Source organism: Mercurialis annua, linkage group LG1-X, assembly GCF_937616625.2.
Source record: "Mercurialis annua linkage group LG1-X, ddMerAnnu1.2, whole genome shotgun sequence".
Taxonomy (NCBI): Eukaryota; Viridiplantae; Streptophyta; class Magnoliopsida; order Malpighiales; family Euphorbiaceae; genus Mercurialis; species Mercurialis annua.
Genome location: NC_065570.1, coordinates 67,861,135 through 67,880,332, shown reverse-complemented (window position 1 = coordinate 67,880,332; position 19,198 = coordinate 67,861,135). Strand labels below are relative to the sequence as shown.

At 30.6% G+C, this 19,198-nt stretch overlaps 2 protein-coding genes across 4 annotated transcripts; one reads left to right on the top strand and one right to left on the bottom strand.

Annotated features, from left to right (window-relative positions):
* The first annotated feature begins 3,974 nt into the window (after window positions 1-3,974).
* Window positions 3,975-6,367, top strand: LOC126664716 (gamma-glutamyl peptidase 5-like). Its single transcript, XM_050357232.2, has 3 exons — window positions 3,975-4,411; window positions 5,269-5,601; window positions 6,008-6,367. The coding sequence occupies exons 1-3, from the start codon at window positions 4,091-4,093 to the stop codon at window positions 6,119-6,121; spliced, it is 768 nt and encodes a 255-aa protein (XP_050213189.1). The 5' UTR covers window positions 3,975-4,090; the 3' UTR covers window positions 6,122-6,367.
* Window positions 6,368-9,392: 3,025 nt separating this feature from the next.
* LOC126666259 (histone-lysine N-methyltransferase ASHR3) lies at window positions 9,393-18,119 on the bottom strand. Of its 3 annotated transcripts, none has more exons than XM_050359264.2 (11): window positions 17,313-18,106; window positions 16,268-16,414; window positions 15,658-15,822; window positions 14,482-14,508; window positions 13,801-13,918; window positions 13,524-13,614; window positions 12,561-12,654; window positions 12,358-12,436; window positions 10,679-10,850; window positions 10,359-10,439; window positions 9,393-9,880 (listed from the first exon to the last, which is right to left on the bottom strand). In XM_050359264.2, the coding sequence occupies exons 1-11, from the start codon at window positions 17,688-17,690 to the stop codon at window positions 9,724-9,726; spliced, it is 1,509 nt and encodes a 502-aa protein (XP_050215221.1). In that variant the 5' UTR covers window positions 17,691-18,106; the 3' UTR covers window positions 9,393-9,723. The 3 variants fall into 3 exon arrangements, with proteins under 3 accessions (XP_050215221.1, XP_050215222.1, XP_055960320.1); XM_050359265.2 differs by lacking the exon at window positions 9,393-9,880 and adding an exon at window positions 9,898-10,244 and having other exon boundaries at window positions 17,313-18,113; XM_056104345.1 differs by lacking the exon at window positions 9,393-9,880 and having other exon boundaries at window positions 10,353-10,435; window positions 17,313-18,119.
* Window positions 18,120-19,198: the final 1,079 nt, after the last annotated feature.

Sequence of the window (19,198 nt, the reverse complement as noted above, 5' to 3'; positions counted from 1 at the left end):
TATGCATTGGAATTAGTTTGGCATTTATATATTCAGTTGTTATAAGCTAAAATAAATATAACTGTCATGTGCTCTATGATATTATATAGGGTAAATATACGTATTGAACCCTCACGTTTAATTTTAATCTTAATGAATTTTTTTACGATAGAGATATTTAGCGTTATTAAAAAAATCCACATCGAACCCTCTGTGAACCATCAACCCTAATATGTCCGCTCTAAGTTGGCCAGTCACTAATGAACATGTGACATTTTTGGTTCGGAGGGTCCTATGTGAATTTTTATTATAACGTTAACTCTATGAAAAAAAAATTATTCGGGTCCAAACTAAAAACTAAACCAAACGAGAGGGTCTAATCCGTACATTTATACTGTTATATGCAATGCATGTGCATACTCTAGAATAATAATAATATGCTCTATATCTTAATCTTCTTTTGCATTTACATGTAAAATTCTCTTGTGTATCTGATGCAATCATTATATTCTTGATTTAATATTCAAAATCTTGACATACTAACTTAGCTATACAAAGAATGGCAGCACGCAAAATTCCGAATTATCATTTTCTCAACTATGCAAAATTAAAATTTATTCCATCTTTTAGGGTTCCTCTTGGAGGGGATAAGTCCACTTGCGATGTAAACAGTATCTTTCTTTCACCCTTCATGGAGACATTCTTGGATTAATTCCTTATTGTCCCAATTGGATATAGCTTTCACTTTATGTTGCTCGAAATTTTTTTGAGTTTAATAATTTGGTGGTTTGGTTCATTTTAAGCTGGCTTATCCTCGGAAAACCCCCCAACCTTTTAACCCAATTCGTTTGCACCTTACATTGTAAAATCACCGAATATACTTAAATTACGACCTTTCACTTTCAATTGCACCCTTTACATCTTTTGGTTTCAATTATACCCTTAAATATTAAATTGACCCTTTTTCCAATACTTCAAATTTGAATACATATATTCTAAATGGTATGCACATGCATTGCATATAATGAATATGTTCTTCACCCCATGGATGACCGGTCATCGTGACATCGAAGAAGATGATTGGAAAAAATTTCAGCGGTAATTGGGCGGTGGTTGGATCGATTGTCGGATTAGATTGGGCTGGGTTCGTCTCGAGAAAAACGAACAAGTTCTAAATTTTTAATTTAAAAAAAAAACTTATTTATATTTAGAAAAATTATTTAATTATTGAATGTAAATTTCTTTAGCAGATCGGATAGTGGCGTTAAAATCATTCAAATATCGGAATATCGTCAATTAATTTTGTAGAGTCGAGGTGGCGTATTTACGGATATGAATTTTCATAAATTAAATATATTTATTTATATTAAATAAAAAATTATTGTCAAGTTTTATAATTTTTAAAAAGAATAGTTTTATTTTTATTTTAAATATAACATTAAGTCTTATTTAGGATATATGTTAAAATATACAATATTGATTTGAACTTTTTCAAGTGAAAAGATATCAATTTGATGTTTAAGGTTGCAAATGAATTAGGACTAAAAGGTGGAGGGTTTAGAGGATAAGCCTCTTAAATTTCATCATTTTTTCAGCATTTATGTGCAATGACTCTCACCAATTTTAGTATCTTTAATATATGCGCACACTCATAAATAAAACATTAAAGGTTAGCTGGAACAATGTATATTTCGGTGTCCACACCAACATTTTTTAGTGAAAAATAAATTAGTGTTTCAGTTTGTAAGTATCAAATTTTGTAGGTCACCGAACTTTTACTTAGTTGCAAAATGGGCATAATGCTCTATTTTGTTTCTTTTTGGTTACCAAATTTATTAATTCGTATCACCGGGAGCTAGTTACCCGCCAGAAAGTGTTTTTCTTTTAATTTCACATATAAATTCAAAAAATCGAACCATAAATTATATTTTAGAAAGAATATTGAACTATATATTTAATTTTAAAAAAGGGTACTAACTTTGACAATAAAGAAAATAAAATGATAATTTGACATCAATTTCCAGCAAGCGACAGTGAAACAAAATGATAAATTTGGTAACAAAAAAAAGAAAAAAAAATATAACATCCATTCTATAACTTAGTGAAAGTTTAGTGATATGGATACAGAGTTTAGTATATTTTGATTTGTGAAAATATGAAAGTTGATGACTGGTTTTACAAGATTTGAAGTTCATACTTTATTTCTAAATCACGCTAAAATTTATAACTTAATTTATATTTAATCCTAATGAGTTTGATATTTATTCAACCTAATAAATTGTATTCCTCTTAACAAATTTTAACAGAAAAATTTATATGGCATTATATCCAAAAAAATTGCTACCATTCCACTCCCTATCTCGTATATTTTTCTCAAAAAAGAAGCTAAAAATATTATTCTTTCAGCAATTTGTTTTGGCTTCAATTCTAAAAGATATTCTCCAACTTCATTGCAGACATCTTACTTACGTATTTCATTATGTATTAAATGTTTTTTTTGTTCAGAAGAATCTCCTAATGGAAATAAACCTAATTATATACTAACTACCTCAATAAAGAATCGAATTGGTAGCCGAATCAAGATGATTATCATGTGTAGGTAAAGGCAGACTCAAAGTCATAAGAATCCGATGGGTAGCCAAATTCGACTAGTCATCGGTTTAAAGTTCGACCAAATGATCCGATTTATTTGAAAAATAACTTTAACTTTTTAATTAGTTTATGAAATTATAAATTATTATTAATAGACCTACTAGCATAAGTTTTGTACTTTAACTATAAGATGTATAATAATATAAAATTCTACATATATACCATGCATGTGATTACATTTATATTAAATTGTGACCTTTAAAAGTTATAAATTTTATTTAGTCTTTTAATTTTTTCGCAATTATATCATTATTCGAAAATCTAGTGATTTGTAGCAAACGTGGCGACCGGCGAACAACATGACGCGACATGTTGGATGCCACAAATAATTGATCATATTTTGAATCGGTATTTTGGAACATAATTTGCTGCTTTTTTTCACAAAAACATGCAGTTCCAAAATAGATTTTGAGTTGAATAACCAATGTAGTAACATGATCAATTACTTGTGGCATGTCATCATATGGTCGCCACGTCAGCTACAAATTGCCGGATTTTCAAAAAATGATATTATTGTAAAAAAATTAAAAATGTTGAATAGAATTGACAACTTTTAAAAGCTGCGATAGAATTGTACTTTTAGTGTAAAAGCTGCGATAGAATTGTACTTTTAGTGTAAAAGCTGCGATAGAATTGTACTTTTAGTGTAAAAGCTGTTGTACTTTTAGTTTAAAAGCGATGACTTATATGTAATTAATTTAAAAATAATAATTATTTTTTCACCTATTTGAAATATAAATTTTAAATAATAAATCAATTATTTTTATAAATTAAATTCTAAAATTTATTTGATTTTAAAAAATAATATAAATTTAAATTATAACAATTTTTTTAAATAATTACGAAAGAAGAGTGTTTATTGGAGAAATTGAACGCACAACCTAACATTGGGTATATTGTAACGGTTAGTTCTTTAATTGGTCAAATCAACTAACATGTTTAAGTGATGAAATAAGTAATAGTGGATTTCATCACGCTAACATAAAATTGATTGAATTTTTAAAAGCTACGAGAGATAAAAAAAGAAATTACTAATTATATATTATTAATTAAAATTAAAATTCTATAATAGATCTCTGTAAAGGAATTATGAATCTGTCCCGGTACGTCTTATCTTCCTATAGCTTGAATAGACACATTAATATGCACATGTATTTGGATGATTAAGTCTATTAAAAAATATCATAAATATTTTGATTTGTCATATGAAATAGTGTCGATCATATTAAACTATCATACTATATGATAAAAGATTTGCAAATTAGGTCCCCGCCACTTGGAATTTAATTTTCATGACTGATTCCCGCCTTGTTCTGATTCTATATAAATCCATTTCTCTCATCAAACAATTCTCATATCAAAACCCCGTTAATCTATAAATTCTCCCTTCCTTTCATAATTTTCTTAATTTATTGTTTTAATTAAAGAGTGTTCTTCATTTCTATTATTAATTGTTGAAATGGTGAGGGAAACATCAGAGAAAAGATACGGAGTTTTGCTAGCAGCAAGAGACTCAGAATACGTGAACAAAGTGTACGGAGGATATTTTAATGTGTTTATCGCAGCTTTTGGCGAAGAAGGAGAAAAATGGGAGTTATTTAGGGTTGTTGATGGAGAGTTTCCTGACATTGATGAGCTTCACAAATTTGATGGTTTTGTAGTTAGTGGAAGCCCTTATGATGCTTATGGTAATGACTGTTGGATTCTCAAGCTTTGTTTCCTTTTGCAAACTTTGGATTTCATGCAAAAGAAAGTTCTTGGAATTTGCTTTGGCCATCAGGTTATTTTTTTATCTCAAATATTCCATACTTTTCTTGATTATTGTATTGCTAAAACCTAGAGATGGACTTGGTCTAAAAGATGATTCTAAATAAATAAAATTACTACAAAAATACTTTTAAGTGTTAAGTAAATTTTAGATAATTGATTCTGTCAATTACTTTATTTTTTTTGTATGCAGTTTGGTTATAGAATTTTTATAGTGATTCCAGCAGGTTTCTAATAAAATCCGAACATTTAAGCCTACTTGACATTTGGTTTGTGCTTCACAGTAGTGACACAAAAAAAAGATACCTTACATCTTTTTACGTACCATATCACCTTTTTCATTCTTCTATTTGAAATTCCATAGTGAAATTTGGTTGATACGAAGGCTTAAATTGGGGGATTTCGTTTACAAATTTGTAGGAGTCGCTAAAAGTATAGCACAATAATCAATTTATAACGTTTTGATATTTGATAATCAAACTGCAACTAAGAAAAATATGTTAACTCCCAAAATCAATTACGTGTAAATTTTAAATCACGAACTTTAGTGTCTTGCAATTATAATACAAATTTTAACCTTAGTAATGTCAAACACGAAATACTATTATTTTACAATTTAAAATATTGGTCAATTTTTTGATAAAAGAATATTAATATAAACACTGGAATAATATCTATTTTAGTGTCTATATGAACATTACCTTTATCATAAAATTGTATGGTGTTCCAAAATTATAAATATATTAGTAATTTAAGTTTGATATAACTATAATTTAAAGTTCATATTGTAATTATATTACGTTAAAATTCATAATTTATTTTATAATTTACCCACCTTTTAAATGGGGTTGATATGTATTTTGATTGCAGGTATTGTGTAGGGCATTGGGTGGGAAGGTAGGAAAAGCAACAACAGGATGGGATATTGGGCTAAGAAAAGTGAGAATAGTGAATGATATGCCACCAACTAACTTCCAAACTAACTTAACTGAAATCCCATCGTCTCTATCAATTATAAAGATCCATCAAGATGAAGTTTGGGAAGTTCCATTAGGAGCTGAAGTCATTGCATTCTCTGATAAAATTGGTGTGGAAATGTTTTCAATTGGAGATCACATTTTGGGTATTCAAGGTCATCCTGAGTACACTAAAGACATTCTTTTTAATCTCATCGACCGCCTTCTTACCAATAACTCGATACAGGTAACTAATTAACAAAAATAATAGAGTAAAAGGTCCATTCGGTTTCTGAACTTGTAATTCGGAATCAAATAGCTCACTCTCGGTCATTTTGATCAATTAAGGATAACAACTCTTTTTGTCTATGTCAATTAAGGATTGAACAAGTTCAGTGACTGAAATGATCCAATTTTATCCTTTCAAAAATAAAATAATGTCTATTTGACCTAAAAATAAAAGTTATTGTTCTTAATTGATTAAAATGACTGAAAGTGAATTATTAGACCCTGAAAAATATTTCACTTGAATTCTTTTTCATTTTTCTAGGGTTGCTGCTATATATATATATATATATATATATATATATATAGCTCTAAATATAAAAGTTTGGTATTAACTTGAAGTTGTTGGATATATGATAAATTTGCAGATTGATATTGCTGAGAATGCAAAGATGGGATTGGAAATAGCTGAACCAGATAGGAAATGTTGGGAAAGGATTTGCGGAAATTTTCTTAAGGGGAGATATATAGATTATTGTTAAATTTTCATAGTCTTTGTGAGTGTTCATGAATATGTATAATAATCTTTTTTTTTTTTGATAAATATGTATAATAATTAATGTCTAACAATCTCAAGTATGATATGTGGGAAAGGGAAATATGGCCCTTGGTAAAATTAGCCATCATCACTATTGTAATCAATGGTTAAACTATGACTCTGCAGTTTCATATAATGTAATTTTCATACTGACCCCCTTACTGAATAAATTGATTTTTTATATTTCATATTTCTTTGAAAAAACACACATAATGTTATCATACAACCGAGCTGTAGCCCCCTGACTGATTCTAACATAAAGGCCAACGACAGACGATAAATCTCCTCCCGCAAACTGCTTAGGTTGTAAGTTTAATTTTTCCCACAAGTACTCCTGGCCTCCTCCTAATTGTCAAAAAAACAAATGACTAATTGATGGAACCAGGCTTCTGATAGAAGCCTGCAAGACAGAATAAGTCGATTGTTTGGCTTCTTCTGCGTTTATTACACTTTCAACGACCCTTCTTCGTTAGCCTCTAGTTCTACTTGCAAATCTTGGCACTTTTTGGTTTCGTGATTGTGTTCTTCATAAAATTTACAGTATCTTTTGGTATCCCTCTTATCCCTTTGAAGCAAGTTTAGTTTTAGGGATCAATATTGTTCATCTCTAGGGGTGTGCACGGAAACTTGTTATTATCTTTGCCTAATGGCCAAGGGGTTATCGGTAATTCACAGTGGCGGAACTATCCTAAGGTTGGGATAGGCTTCAGCCCCGGTTGAAACTGGAATTTTTAAAAAATAAAGATTATTTTTTTAAAAATAGAGATAATATATTTCATAGTTAAATTGAGGTTAAATTCGGACTGCCGGAAAATCAAACCTAAATTTAAAATTAGATCTGGATTAAAAAAATGTGGTTCTAACCACTGGCAACCCATATTCGTTATATGATTGATAAAAATTTAAGAAATGAGATGCTTTGTTTTTTGTTTTGGCTTTAGTTTATATGAGGAACATGCATCTCAGATTTGTTAGTTGATACAAGTTGCACTGAGAATAACGAACCTTATTCCAACAAATTTCCGATGAATAAGGAACATTGCCAATCCACAACAATCTCTCTTTCTATTACATCTACTATTCACAATTCCACTATAATATATTATATGCATGTATCTCCTTGATACTTTAAAGGCTAAGGGCCGTTTGGTTCACCATAAAAAAGGGAATGAGAATGGATATGAAAATGATTCCCGTTGTTTATGTTTGTTTTGTGGCTAAACCCATCTAGAGGCCCTTGTACAATATCATTTTTATTTTAAAAACCCCTGTATTATATTTTTGTTCTTCAAGTCCCTCTACTTACATAATATTTGATTTTTAGGTCCTTTTTTAGTTTTTTCCAATCCCTCTACTTATAATTTTTTTTGTTCCTCCAATCCCTCAAAAGGACCTAAAAATCAAAAAAATTCTAAGTACAGGGACCTGAAGAACAAAAAAATAGTATAAGGGCTTTTTAAACAAAAATGATATAGTACAAGGGCCTCTAGATGGGTTTAGCCTTGTTTTGTCAAATTGTACTAGGAGATAGGAATGTGATTACCCCTCCATAGAAATCACTCATTTCCCCTTACCTTATGGGAATGGACTTTTGAGAATGAGAATCAAAATTTTACAAAATATTTTAATAATAAATAATAAATATATAATTATTAAAAAAAACTATTTTTAAATATTTATTTTAAAATATATACTTAAAATATTTTTTTTAATATTTTTTATTTTAAAAATAATTAATTTTTTTAAAAATAATTTTTAAATTTTTTGAAAAAAATAATTGTTTAATTTTTTTAAATTTTTTTGAAATTTTTTTTCGAAAATATTTTGGTTTATTTTTTTTAAAATATTTTGTTTTATTTTTTTAAATAATTTTATTTTTTTATATAAAAAATATTTAAAAAAATAATAAATAATATGTTTATTAAACTTTATCCATTCCCATTCCCACACTAATTTTGAATCAAACAAAAAATGAAAATAATCATTCCCATTCCTTCTCATTCTGATTCCCATTCCGATTCTGATTCCCAACCTTGAACCAAACGTCCCCTTAATGTCTTAAAAGAACCCGACCTTTCATCTCCTTTTCAATCCTACCCTGACGTTGAAAATATGTCAATTTTATCTCATTTTGCATTTTTTTCATTTTAATTGCACCCTGAAGCATAAATTAACCTTTATTTATTTGACAAAAATTCAACAAAATTTTCAAAAATTGTCGATTTTATGTAAAAAGTTAATCTAATGCAAAAAAGAATCAATTTAGAGAATTTTTATCGGATAAAAAAAATCAATTTTATGCTTTAGGGTACAATTGAAATGAAAAAAATATAAATTAGGGTAAAATTGACTGATTTTAAACGTTAGGATATGATTGAAAAGATGATGAAAGATCAGTGTTTTTTAAAAACATTAGGCCTACTTTAAATATGATCATTGAAGAATAAATTTATTGAGGATATTGACAATCTAGTAGTTTTCACTAATAGTTGGAGTATAAAAAGTTTTTATTTATGGATACGGATAACAGTAGAATAAAGAGGAGAAAAATAGCTGGTGAGTGGGACCATTAAAAAACATTGAAAGGGATGAAACAACCGGAAATATAAAGTTACTTGCAAAAAAAATCACAAATTTTACCTAGATTTATATTTTTAATACGAATTATCAACTTTTTTTTGACTGAACAAATTATCAACTTTGGCAATTTAAAACATCAACTAGTAAAAAAAATTGTAATTGGGAAGACTAGGCAATTTTCCAATAGAAACTGATGTTCACTTTTTTGTCAAAATTAATTTGGTGTTACGAATTGTAAAGTTCATAATTTTTGTATTTTAAATCACCAAGGTTGAAAGATTATATTAACATTAGAAGACATTCTAAAGTTCATGATTTATTTTGTAATTACCAAAAAAAAAAAATGAAAAGTATGTACAATTTTCCTGTGTGATGTGTGAAGAAAGTCTCAAATTGTTGGTGGTGGTACACACACAATTCTATATATGCTTTTGCTTTGCTGCTAATAGAATGTATCAATTTCATAGCTAGTGGAATTTACATATATAAAAATGGCTAATTCAACAGCAAAAAATGGCAGCCGATATATTCTGCAGAAACAGAATGTCCTGGAAGCATTCCATATTCCCAATCTAGATAATGAAGAATCACACCCTCTTGATTTCCAAGATAGAGAATCAATTACGGCTACCATCTTATAAAAAAAATAAACAGTTTTCATTACTATAATTCGATTTGAAATTATCTGTGAATTACATCCTGGTAAGTCTACCTTGAGTAAATCAATTACATGCAAGTTTACAATGTTATAAAACCTGCTTCGAGCAGAATTCTACAAAAGATGTGACAAAATGTGGAACTGACAAGGAGAAAAAATACATTTCTTTGTTTCATTAATGTTGGAACTTCAATGGTATAATAGGGACAGAGTGATGTATCATGCAGTTTTACTTTTACTTCACACATATTTCATGTTGAAAAAATGTACAACAGCCTAGCCTGACCGATCCACCGGAAATAGACGAATCATTCAGTTATGATAGCTAAGCAAGCAGTTGCCGATCTCCTCCGTTTTGTACCCCAGCCAATTTTCAACTTACAAATCTTCTTTTTGGTCCCAAGATAACCTTGACAGTTGGCAGCACCACAATGGCACTTTACCTCTGGTCCAAATTGCACAAATCTACAAAGCCAAACACAAAAGGTTAAATTCCTTTGCAACTTCTGCTGCTTGATAGAATTTAAGATAACAGAAGTTAAACTTCAACTTCTGACTTTGGATTCTTTGTCCCAAAAGTAGGAGCATCAAGCAAAATCCGCACCACTAATGGGATGGGGATTGGCTCAGCCACACAAAATGTCAACTCCAGTTAAAGGATTCGTGTCTGAAAAATGCTACTCAACCTTACCAAATTGTACTTAAACCTGCTAGGAAACTACGTTGGAGAATGGTGATTTTATGCTGGATAAAATCAGAGGGAAACAGGTTCATCTAAAGATCGCATATTACATAACTAAATATTTGCTCATAGCATTGAAGAACTATCCTGGTACAAGTGTAGTAAGGTCATTATCATATATTTTATCGTAAATGACTCTGAGTGATGAAAAAACTAGAAAAACGATACAATGGGATTGTGAAAATACAAAGTATTACATACCTGTAATCATAAGTCAATGGTTCCCCAACTTTAATCGCACGAGCAGCAAATACACCTACTCGTGTCTCTCCCTCTACCTGCCTAAACAAAACCAGAATCAACTGGTCAAATATTCTGAGTGAAGGATTTGTAAGAACCACAGCCAATTAAGAAGAAGAGCTGCTGGTTAGTATAATTTATTGAATAGGTGTATTTACATTCAGATATCAGGCCTCTAATGAATTCAACTCGTAATATTATACACATCAAAGAAAACACAATCTCTGAATGAATGATTAAATACCATAAAAGCAAGTAAGCAACAAGACTTTCCCACTAACCATTTTTCCAGAATACAGTTGGGATCACAACCGTGATTTAGAAAACGAGATGTATTTCCCTTAAAAGTTGCATCAATTGTGAAGTCTTTACGAATTTCACACATGTAGAAGTTCTGCACACCTTTGTATTTCATGTCCCAAAGCCTTTGTTCACAGAGTCTATCATCAATTACTGAAACAAGACAATAAGTGAACTATTAATTTTTAAAAACATTTATTGTGGCTTTTGATCCACCAAGAATAGAAACCATTCCTTCTATGCTTATTAAAGAACAGATTGCAGTTTGAAGGACATAGGCCGGTATTAAATATTCAGAAAAATACTAATTGTCCTTTGAATTTGAGAATATAACTAGCCAGCATTTAATCATAACTTGATAACAAAGAAAATTATAAAGCCATTATTTATGGCAAAGTTGGCATAAAAGAGTTTGTGGGTGGCAGGCTAGAGAGTACTTGGTATGGAAGCAGTTAGATGCAACAACCACAACCTTTGCAAGCCAAAAAGTAATGCTACTCAATAGACCACATTGTTAATGACAACAACAAAAGCAAAGTAGAGTATAAAAAGAAAAATTAATGATCCACACCCACATTACATGATCCGCTAATTAATCATAAATAAAGGGCTCACATGGTGCACAAAGTGCACCCCAGCAATTGCCAGGGTATGGAGAGAGTGTGTGCTGCACGTTTATACAGCCCTTCCCCTTGCATCTCATAAAAGAGGCTGTTTTCAAACATTGAGCTTGTGACATACAGGTCATAAAAGGAGCAGAGTGCACCAAAACATCACAAATAAACTAGAATGTTGGATACGAGACACGGGTCAATTGCCAAAGTCATTGTTCTAAATATCAGTTGCTGGCCTACATGTGTTGCTGAAACAAGGATAGCATCAGATTTCCATTCATAGGCCAAAATGGCATATATTTCTTTTCTTTTTTTCAAATATGGCACAAAACATTATTGTGCTCAATATTTTAACTGAAAATAATAAATGATACTAGCTTAGAAGCACAAATGCATAAACTAAATATGTGCTAATCACTACTCTGAGGCTATCTACTAAAGAGCTTCAGTATATTATCAAGTAAAGTGGTTTTCATATCTAATCCTGTTGCACTTCAAGATGAGAATTCAAGGGTACAATAACCAAGAAAAGGACTCAAATATGCAGTAATTCTAAACTTACATCTCACAGAGAAAATCTTACAAATAATTGAACAAAGCTGGCATAACTTGGTGAAATTTCAAGTTCCTAACATGTTTAAGTTCTCAGTTTTAGGAAACAAATAACATTTTTTCGCCTTTTTGGCATGCACTTACGTTCTGGTCAAGGATGGAAGTGTGCAGACAGGAGTTGTTTTCTTGGTCAGACTTAGAATAGAGAGGAATTTGCGTAATGCCTGTTGCCTCTCAGTAAAGAGCACTATGTATACCATCTTAGACTCCTCTTAAAAACACAGTTAAATAAGAATAATTAAGAACATAGCAAAAACCTAAAACGTAACATCAATTACATCAAAACCTATTGATGATTTGGTAGTCAAATTGGCACAAGGAAACCCCAAATGCATGTTTGAGGCATTATATAATATATTAGCCAACTTCGACAATGTAAATAGTAATTATGCTTCAATAATTCAATATATCAAAGAAGGAACAAAAGTAACTACCTTCGCCAATATACTCAATTACAAATTCGCCCTTGTTTATCAGCTCAGCTGCCTCTACTCCCCAACCACAATATTCAGTCTGAAAAGCCAAAAAATAAAATATCAGGTTATGTGATTCAGAAAACTCATTCTTCCAGTAATTTTCAAGAAACTACTATACTCACAAATTTTGACAAGGCCTCTAACTAAGAGAAGGTTCTTACCTTGACAATTTTAATCTTTTTATCCCTTCGAAATGGCCTGTTGGTGCAATTTCCAGAGCAACGGCAAGCCCTTGAGCAGCTTATGCATTGAACCCTGAAAGATGGTATTATCCAAATACAAACCCATAATAAGAAATCATATCCTTTCATTGCTCAACAAAAGTGCCAAATTGTGCATACACTGATTTTGTTAATAAAAATGCATGTTTATCAAAATTAGCAAAGCAGCCAACCAAGCATGACAATATTTCTTACACACATAAAACATTTTGATCGCAAAGTCAAAAAGCAAAAGTGATTTGTTAAAGTTCTGTGTGACAACAAGTAAAAAAAACAGCAGAACCAACCACTGTAATTTGAGCAATGTCCATAAGCATACTTGAGCCACTGAGAAGGCAATTAAATAAACAGGATATGAATTTTATAATCCATATACCTATGGCCCCTCTGTATTTGTGTCAAAGATTAAATCAGAAACAATTTCCTCTGTGAATGAAACTTCCATAAGAGCTATAATATATATATTAGTTTTTTTTTTTGATAATAGGGGAGGGGGAGCGCTTGTGGGAGGATTTGAACCCGCTACCTTGACAGTTCGTTGTCCAGCGCTTATACCATTTGAGCTACAGCTTGTTGATAATATATATATATATTAGTTATTTCATAAAATCAGCATGTCTTTCAGTTTCTCAGCAGGCTCCAGTCCATCACATATCATTAGTTTCAAAGTTATAAAGTAAGGAAGGACACTAATCCAGATACACAAGAACCCCATCCGTGGAATAAAACAAAATAGCCTACAATTCTTTGAAATAAATCACATCAGATTCCAAAAGGACAAAAACTAAAGAAAGTCATCTTACTAAATTAGGAAACAAGAACAGTATCTTGACATATATGTAAAAACAAGAAGCCATCTATTCTTCATATGTGTTAATCAAAACTTGGAAATTTTGCTGTTACCTGCATACACAGTTCTCACAACATGAACTACAATTTGTACATCCCACGTCATTATCAGCATCATCACGCTTCTTTTTGACAAGATAAACATCTTATTTTGATTAAGGGAAATTTCTCCAGAAAAATATACATAGTAATACGGTAAAGTAAGACAAGAGTTTTAACAACAATGAAAAGTCTGTTATCTCAACAACAGGCCAGAGTGTACTGTTTTGCATATGAGATTAAAGCAATACATGAGTATATATGGACATTTCTATGCATAAACCAAGGATACTGCGCCTGATATGCACGTAGGGAGGTGGCTCTAAATTATTCTCAATCAGAAATTTCCATGTTGTGTCGATCTTAAACTCCTCCTCAATATATGGTAGAGGCAAGCGAGAAAATACTTCCTAAAATAAGAAACAGAAAAGGTTAACTTATTGAATATAACGATGAGAAAGTAACATTCAAATTCCATGTGTACTTAGGATAAAAACCACAATCTCTCTTAACACTTAGTCAACTTGTAGGACTTAATTTGCCTGAACTAAGCCTGGGAAGGAGTGAGTGATTATTTTTAAAAGTTCGGCTCAATATGACCCACCCCTAACCAATCCAAACACTCCAAATCGACAGATCTTGCTATATGTAAACAACATGAATTAGTTTGCTTTCTATCTTCTGTTGGTGTTAAGTAGAATTCATATGCAGCAAGTTTAAAAGATTGTGACAGGATCCCTCTCATAAATAAATCTTCCAATTACAAGTAGCAGTAGATTCTTCATAGTAAAAGCTAATACAAAATTTTCTTCCTTTATCAGGCTAGTTGTTGAATACATTGGTCTTGCTTATGAGACCTTACAGTCTAATTTTATTTCAAGATATTAATAAAAGAAAGCTTTGTAATACATCTGTTTATGTAACAAATAAATACAAGACTCGGCAATGCGTTATCTTGCAAAAGAGATCTAACCTCAATATCACTTGCTGGGATTAAATGCTGCCCATTCAACAAATATATCAATCATGTCAGCCGGCCTAATCAACAAAAAATAAGAATAAAGAAATAAAACATCAATCAAAAACATAAACGTTAAGACATGGTGAAACAAAGCACCAGCAAGCCAATTGGTTCATGCTAAACAGTTATGATGGAAACAACCATCAAATGTATTAAGATTGACCATCAATTTTGCAACCACGCCAAGTAAGCCATTCTTAACCAAAGCTCAAATAAGTCAAGTTTGAACATACAACAGGACTGCTAATGTTAGGTTTGATATCTTATACAGTTAACTAGAAAAAAGAATACACTAACAAATTATTAAAATTTAAACATCAACCTTTGTAGATTACTTTACAAATTTACCAACAAAAAAAATAGCTCACTTATTTACTTCCTTAGGAGAGATGGAAGAGATTATTGGAATTTATTGGATTTTAGTAAATCTGTTTCCTATAGTTTTCTTGAGTGTTTAGGTTGTAAGAAACCCATTTGCAACAAAACAAGTAACATAATGTCAAAGTAGGAAATTAAATTCCTTATGTGATAAATTAAATAGATTAAAATGAACATTCTCGTGAATATACTCACTGGATTTAAATTCTTAGAGCTTATAAACCTTATATGCATCATTGAACATAACCTGATTCCTTCCTTGCGAAGATAATTAAAGTTTGTATTTAATATATATATTGAAGGAACAATAGCTAGTTTTAACACATTTAACTTGTTGCAGCATGGACTTTAAAATTCCATCTTTTGTTTCCCCGTAGCTAAGTTTGAGAGTTTAAAATTTGAATGAAACCTCAAAACCAACATAAATAAGTAATATAACATTCTACTATCATAACCAGAGAATGTATTTTCCATTAAATTTTTAAGCAAGCATTTTAGCAGAAGTCCAAGTAATTAGCCAACTGGCTTCACAAAAATAATTACACCATGGTTCTAGCAAGTGCCGGTGTAGGAAAAAGCTTATAGTATCTTTCTTTTAAAAGCAAGAATTTACACAAGACATGGGATGGATTCGTCACTATGGTTTTCTAATTTTGTACAGCGACAACAATTATTAGAATCAAAAGACTACAAAACCAAGAAGGAATGAAATTATGAAACTACAGCTGATTAAGGAAAGAAGAGATTGACCTTCTTATCCAGCCGCCAGTCAGTTGGATGCCTCCAACATACTGCCCGTCTGGGTTGCTCTGTCAAATGAATTACTTTATCTGGCCATGGACCACATTTATCATGTGATGCCATTGAGCATCGCACACACCGCCAATGAAAATTCTGTCTGCAAACAAAGCATGCCTGTCAAGAGTAACATGTCAGGTATATGCATTAGGGCTCACTATTGCTAGTTACAGCTTGATAGAAAATAAATTTTTGCAACAAAAGGATTCATGACTACAAAGATTGAGTTAAAAAAAGATTCATGACCTGCAAAATTTGACTTAAAATGTTTGCTATAATTGGACCAACTACCATTGTCATCAATAGAATTTGAAATCAAACTTGGGTAAAGAACTAAAAGGAATTAGAGAGAATAGAATAGAAACATGGGCCCTTTCAGCAATGATAATCTACTTGAATCTTGTGCAATGACAAGTGATCAAATACACGTCTAGATATTGAAACCTAGCATTACACACAACTATTTAAAATCACACAAGAAGACACCATAATATGAAAATTACTACATAATAGAGAACAAGTAAAGAGCAAGCATAACTAGTATTTAGAAATTAGATCTTACATGTTGTGGACACTTAAAGTTCTTTCGATTGGAAATGTGAAATGTTTCCTTTGCACATACAAAGTGATAAACTACTCCACAGTTACGAACCGAGCATGATACCTCTTCCTCGGGGAAGATAAAGTGATGACAAACACGACATTCAGCCTGAAACAGGCAGTAAACAAAATCAATGCCACTTCATTTGACATGTAAAACAATAAACCAAGAGTTTAGTACAGGGAGCTTTGCAGACACAATAGCCACGTCACAAAAGGAACGAAAACAAAAGTGGAACAGATAAACATTAACTATTTTATGATCTCGGCAAAAAAAAAATCAATCATCTGCATGCTACCATTATCCATAATTGGTATAATGATAAGAATGCGCCAGACAGTAAACTCAAATGGAAACAAGAAATTTGTCATGTTTTAAACAAGCATACTATAAATGTACAAGGATAGAACTGCCAGTAGCATTTGAAAGTAGATTTTTCCTTTCTAAATTTTGCACAAACATATTTGAGCACAGAGATAATTACCTAGGGCCGTTTTTGAGTTACTTCTAGGGAATGAAGTGCAATTTTTGGACTGGCATTCTTTTCTTATTATTTTCAGTCTACAGATACATTCTAAATCATTGTGGAATGAACTTAAATTTACATCAACGTGACATTTAGTTTTAAGTATACTTCTTGTGATATCACTAAATTTTATATAGCTACTTTAGAAAGTGACTTAGAATACAATTCTTGAATATCCTAATATGTATTCTGATCCTATTCAAAGGAAAAACAAGCAACTAAGCATGCCATAAGAGATCATACAAAAACAATTAAAAAATGCAACCTTTTTGTTAACAAAATCATTCCACCTAAAGAATAAGATAAACAGACCAAAATTACATATACGTAAAAGCAACTACAATTTTATCAGAACTTCTGAAAATACATGAACCCTAACTAATTATACATTTCTACTTCCTAAAATTCCAAAGCAGTTGTTCACTTTTAAATCAACTCATAAAATAAGGTAAGCAAAATAGGAAAAAGCAAGAGTGTTACGATTTTCTTAGCGGAAACGAGGAAAGGAAGGAAGCAACGGGAGAGGGAGACGCCAGAGTCCAATTTGTTCTGATTCCAAGCCCTAACGTAATCCTCCAAACATTTACCGTTACCGTTACAGTTGCCATTACCACTACCACTTGCTCCTGCTTTCTTCCGCTTTAAAACCTTAATTGAATTGTTAACATTGCAAGGAAGTAGTAGAGAGTTCTGATTCTGGTTTTGCTGCTCCCAATTGCAGTCAAAGTCTTTGACTAGGGTTTTGACCGGAGATTGAATTGCTGCCGTTGCCGTTGTTGATGGTAAATCTAATTGATGATTCTCGAGAGAAGAGCAGCGCGTGAGAGTGAGAGACATTGCATTTCCCAAATCTGGCATTCTTGATTCTTGCAGATCAGATGCGAAATTCAAAACCAGAAGAAAATAGAGAATCGAGAAATAAGAGAGGAAAATTATTTTATGGATTTGAGCGGGAAATTTGAGGGTTTTCACGAAATATTTGGGAGGGAAATTTTGTATGGTAAAATGACTAGAAGGGTGCTATATATTTTGACGAGTTACTGAATTACCGCTTTGAGTTGGAAACTTTAAACTAGCCGTTACGCGTGCAGTGTGGACTGTGTTCCAATTTCCATGGTTCAAAACGGACTCGAGGGAAGTTCAAAAAAGAGGCAGTAAACTAAAGGATCACTTTACAGTTACACCCTGGATTTTGACTCAAAACATCAAACAAAAAAAAAATCAGGAATATTTCGACTTTTGACACAAACAGTTTTATGGAATTTTGAGCAAATTACTTTGACACTACTATAATTTACAGTTTTATCCCTCCTATTTTAAAATCAAACTATACATCATCTATATCCATTGTTATTTTTATTTGTTTTTTCTGTTTGTCCACTAATTCAAAAAAATTAACTTTCAATTTAATTCTTAAATTTATTTTTATATAGGATGGTCGAAACTGTAAGTTAGGTCATATGTAAGAGGTGTCAGAGTAATTTACTTTAAAAGATCACATTAGAAAGGGTCTCGTGTTATGAATTTTGTAAAAAAAAAAATCAAAAATTTATAATAATTAATACATCTTCTAATAAAAAATAATTAGTTGATCTAAATAAAGTAAATTTTAATCGTTCGACTTATTTCAATCTAAATTTAAATAAAAATATAATAAAAGATATGAACAAACAATGACTTTTATTTATTAAATTAGTAAAAAATAATATATTTATATTTAGACTAGTTTGTACTGAAAATAAATTGAATGGTCATATTATACTTTATTTATATTGATTGAGGCATGCATGATGCAACGGATATTATTAATAAAATTGAACATATTTTACTAACAAATCACACCACCGATCTTTATTATGCTAAAAAAATAATAGGACTTTCTATATTAAAAGTTGAAACTATGAAATAATTAAATGAATTTATCTCAATAATCAAAATTCACTATTTTGATAAAAAAATTCTCAAAGCTTTGCATTTTTATGACAGTTAACTATATTTGGTTCATAGAATTAATATGTCCGGAATAAAATAGTTATTTCGCATATATAGGATAGTTATTCCTTACTTTAATTCATGAAATATACAGTAACTTCATAGAATTATTATTCAATAATTTTATAAAATAAAATTATATTTGGTTTATAAAATAGATTCGAATATAATATTTAGTCCGTATAGAATAATTATTTTTTGTTTTCTACCATGAAATAATAACTTCATGAAATTACTATTATATAATTTTATGGAATAAATATTTTTATAAAAAATATTTAATTTTTTATATAATAATTATTCATTCTATAGTAAAAATTATTCTTCTCTCTTTTTTTCTCTCATATATAGAAAATCCTAACCGTCAAGAAGTT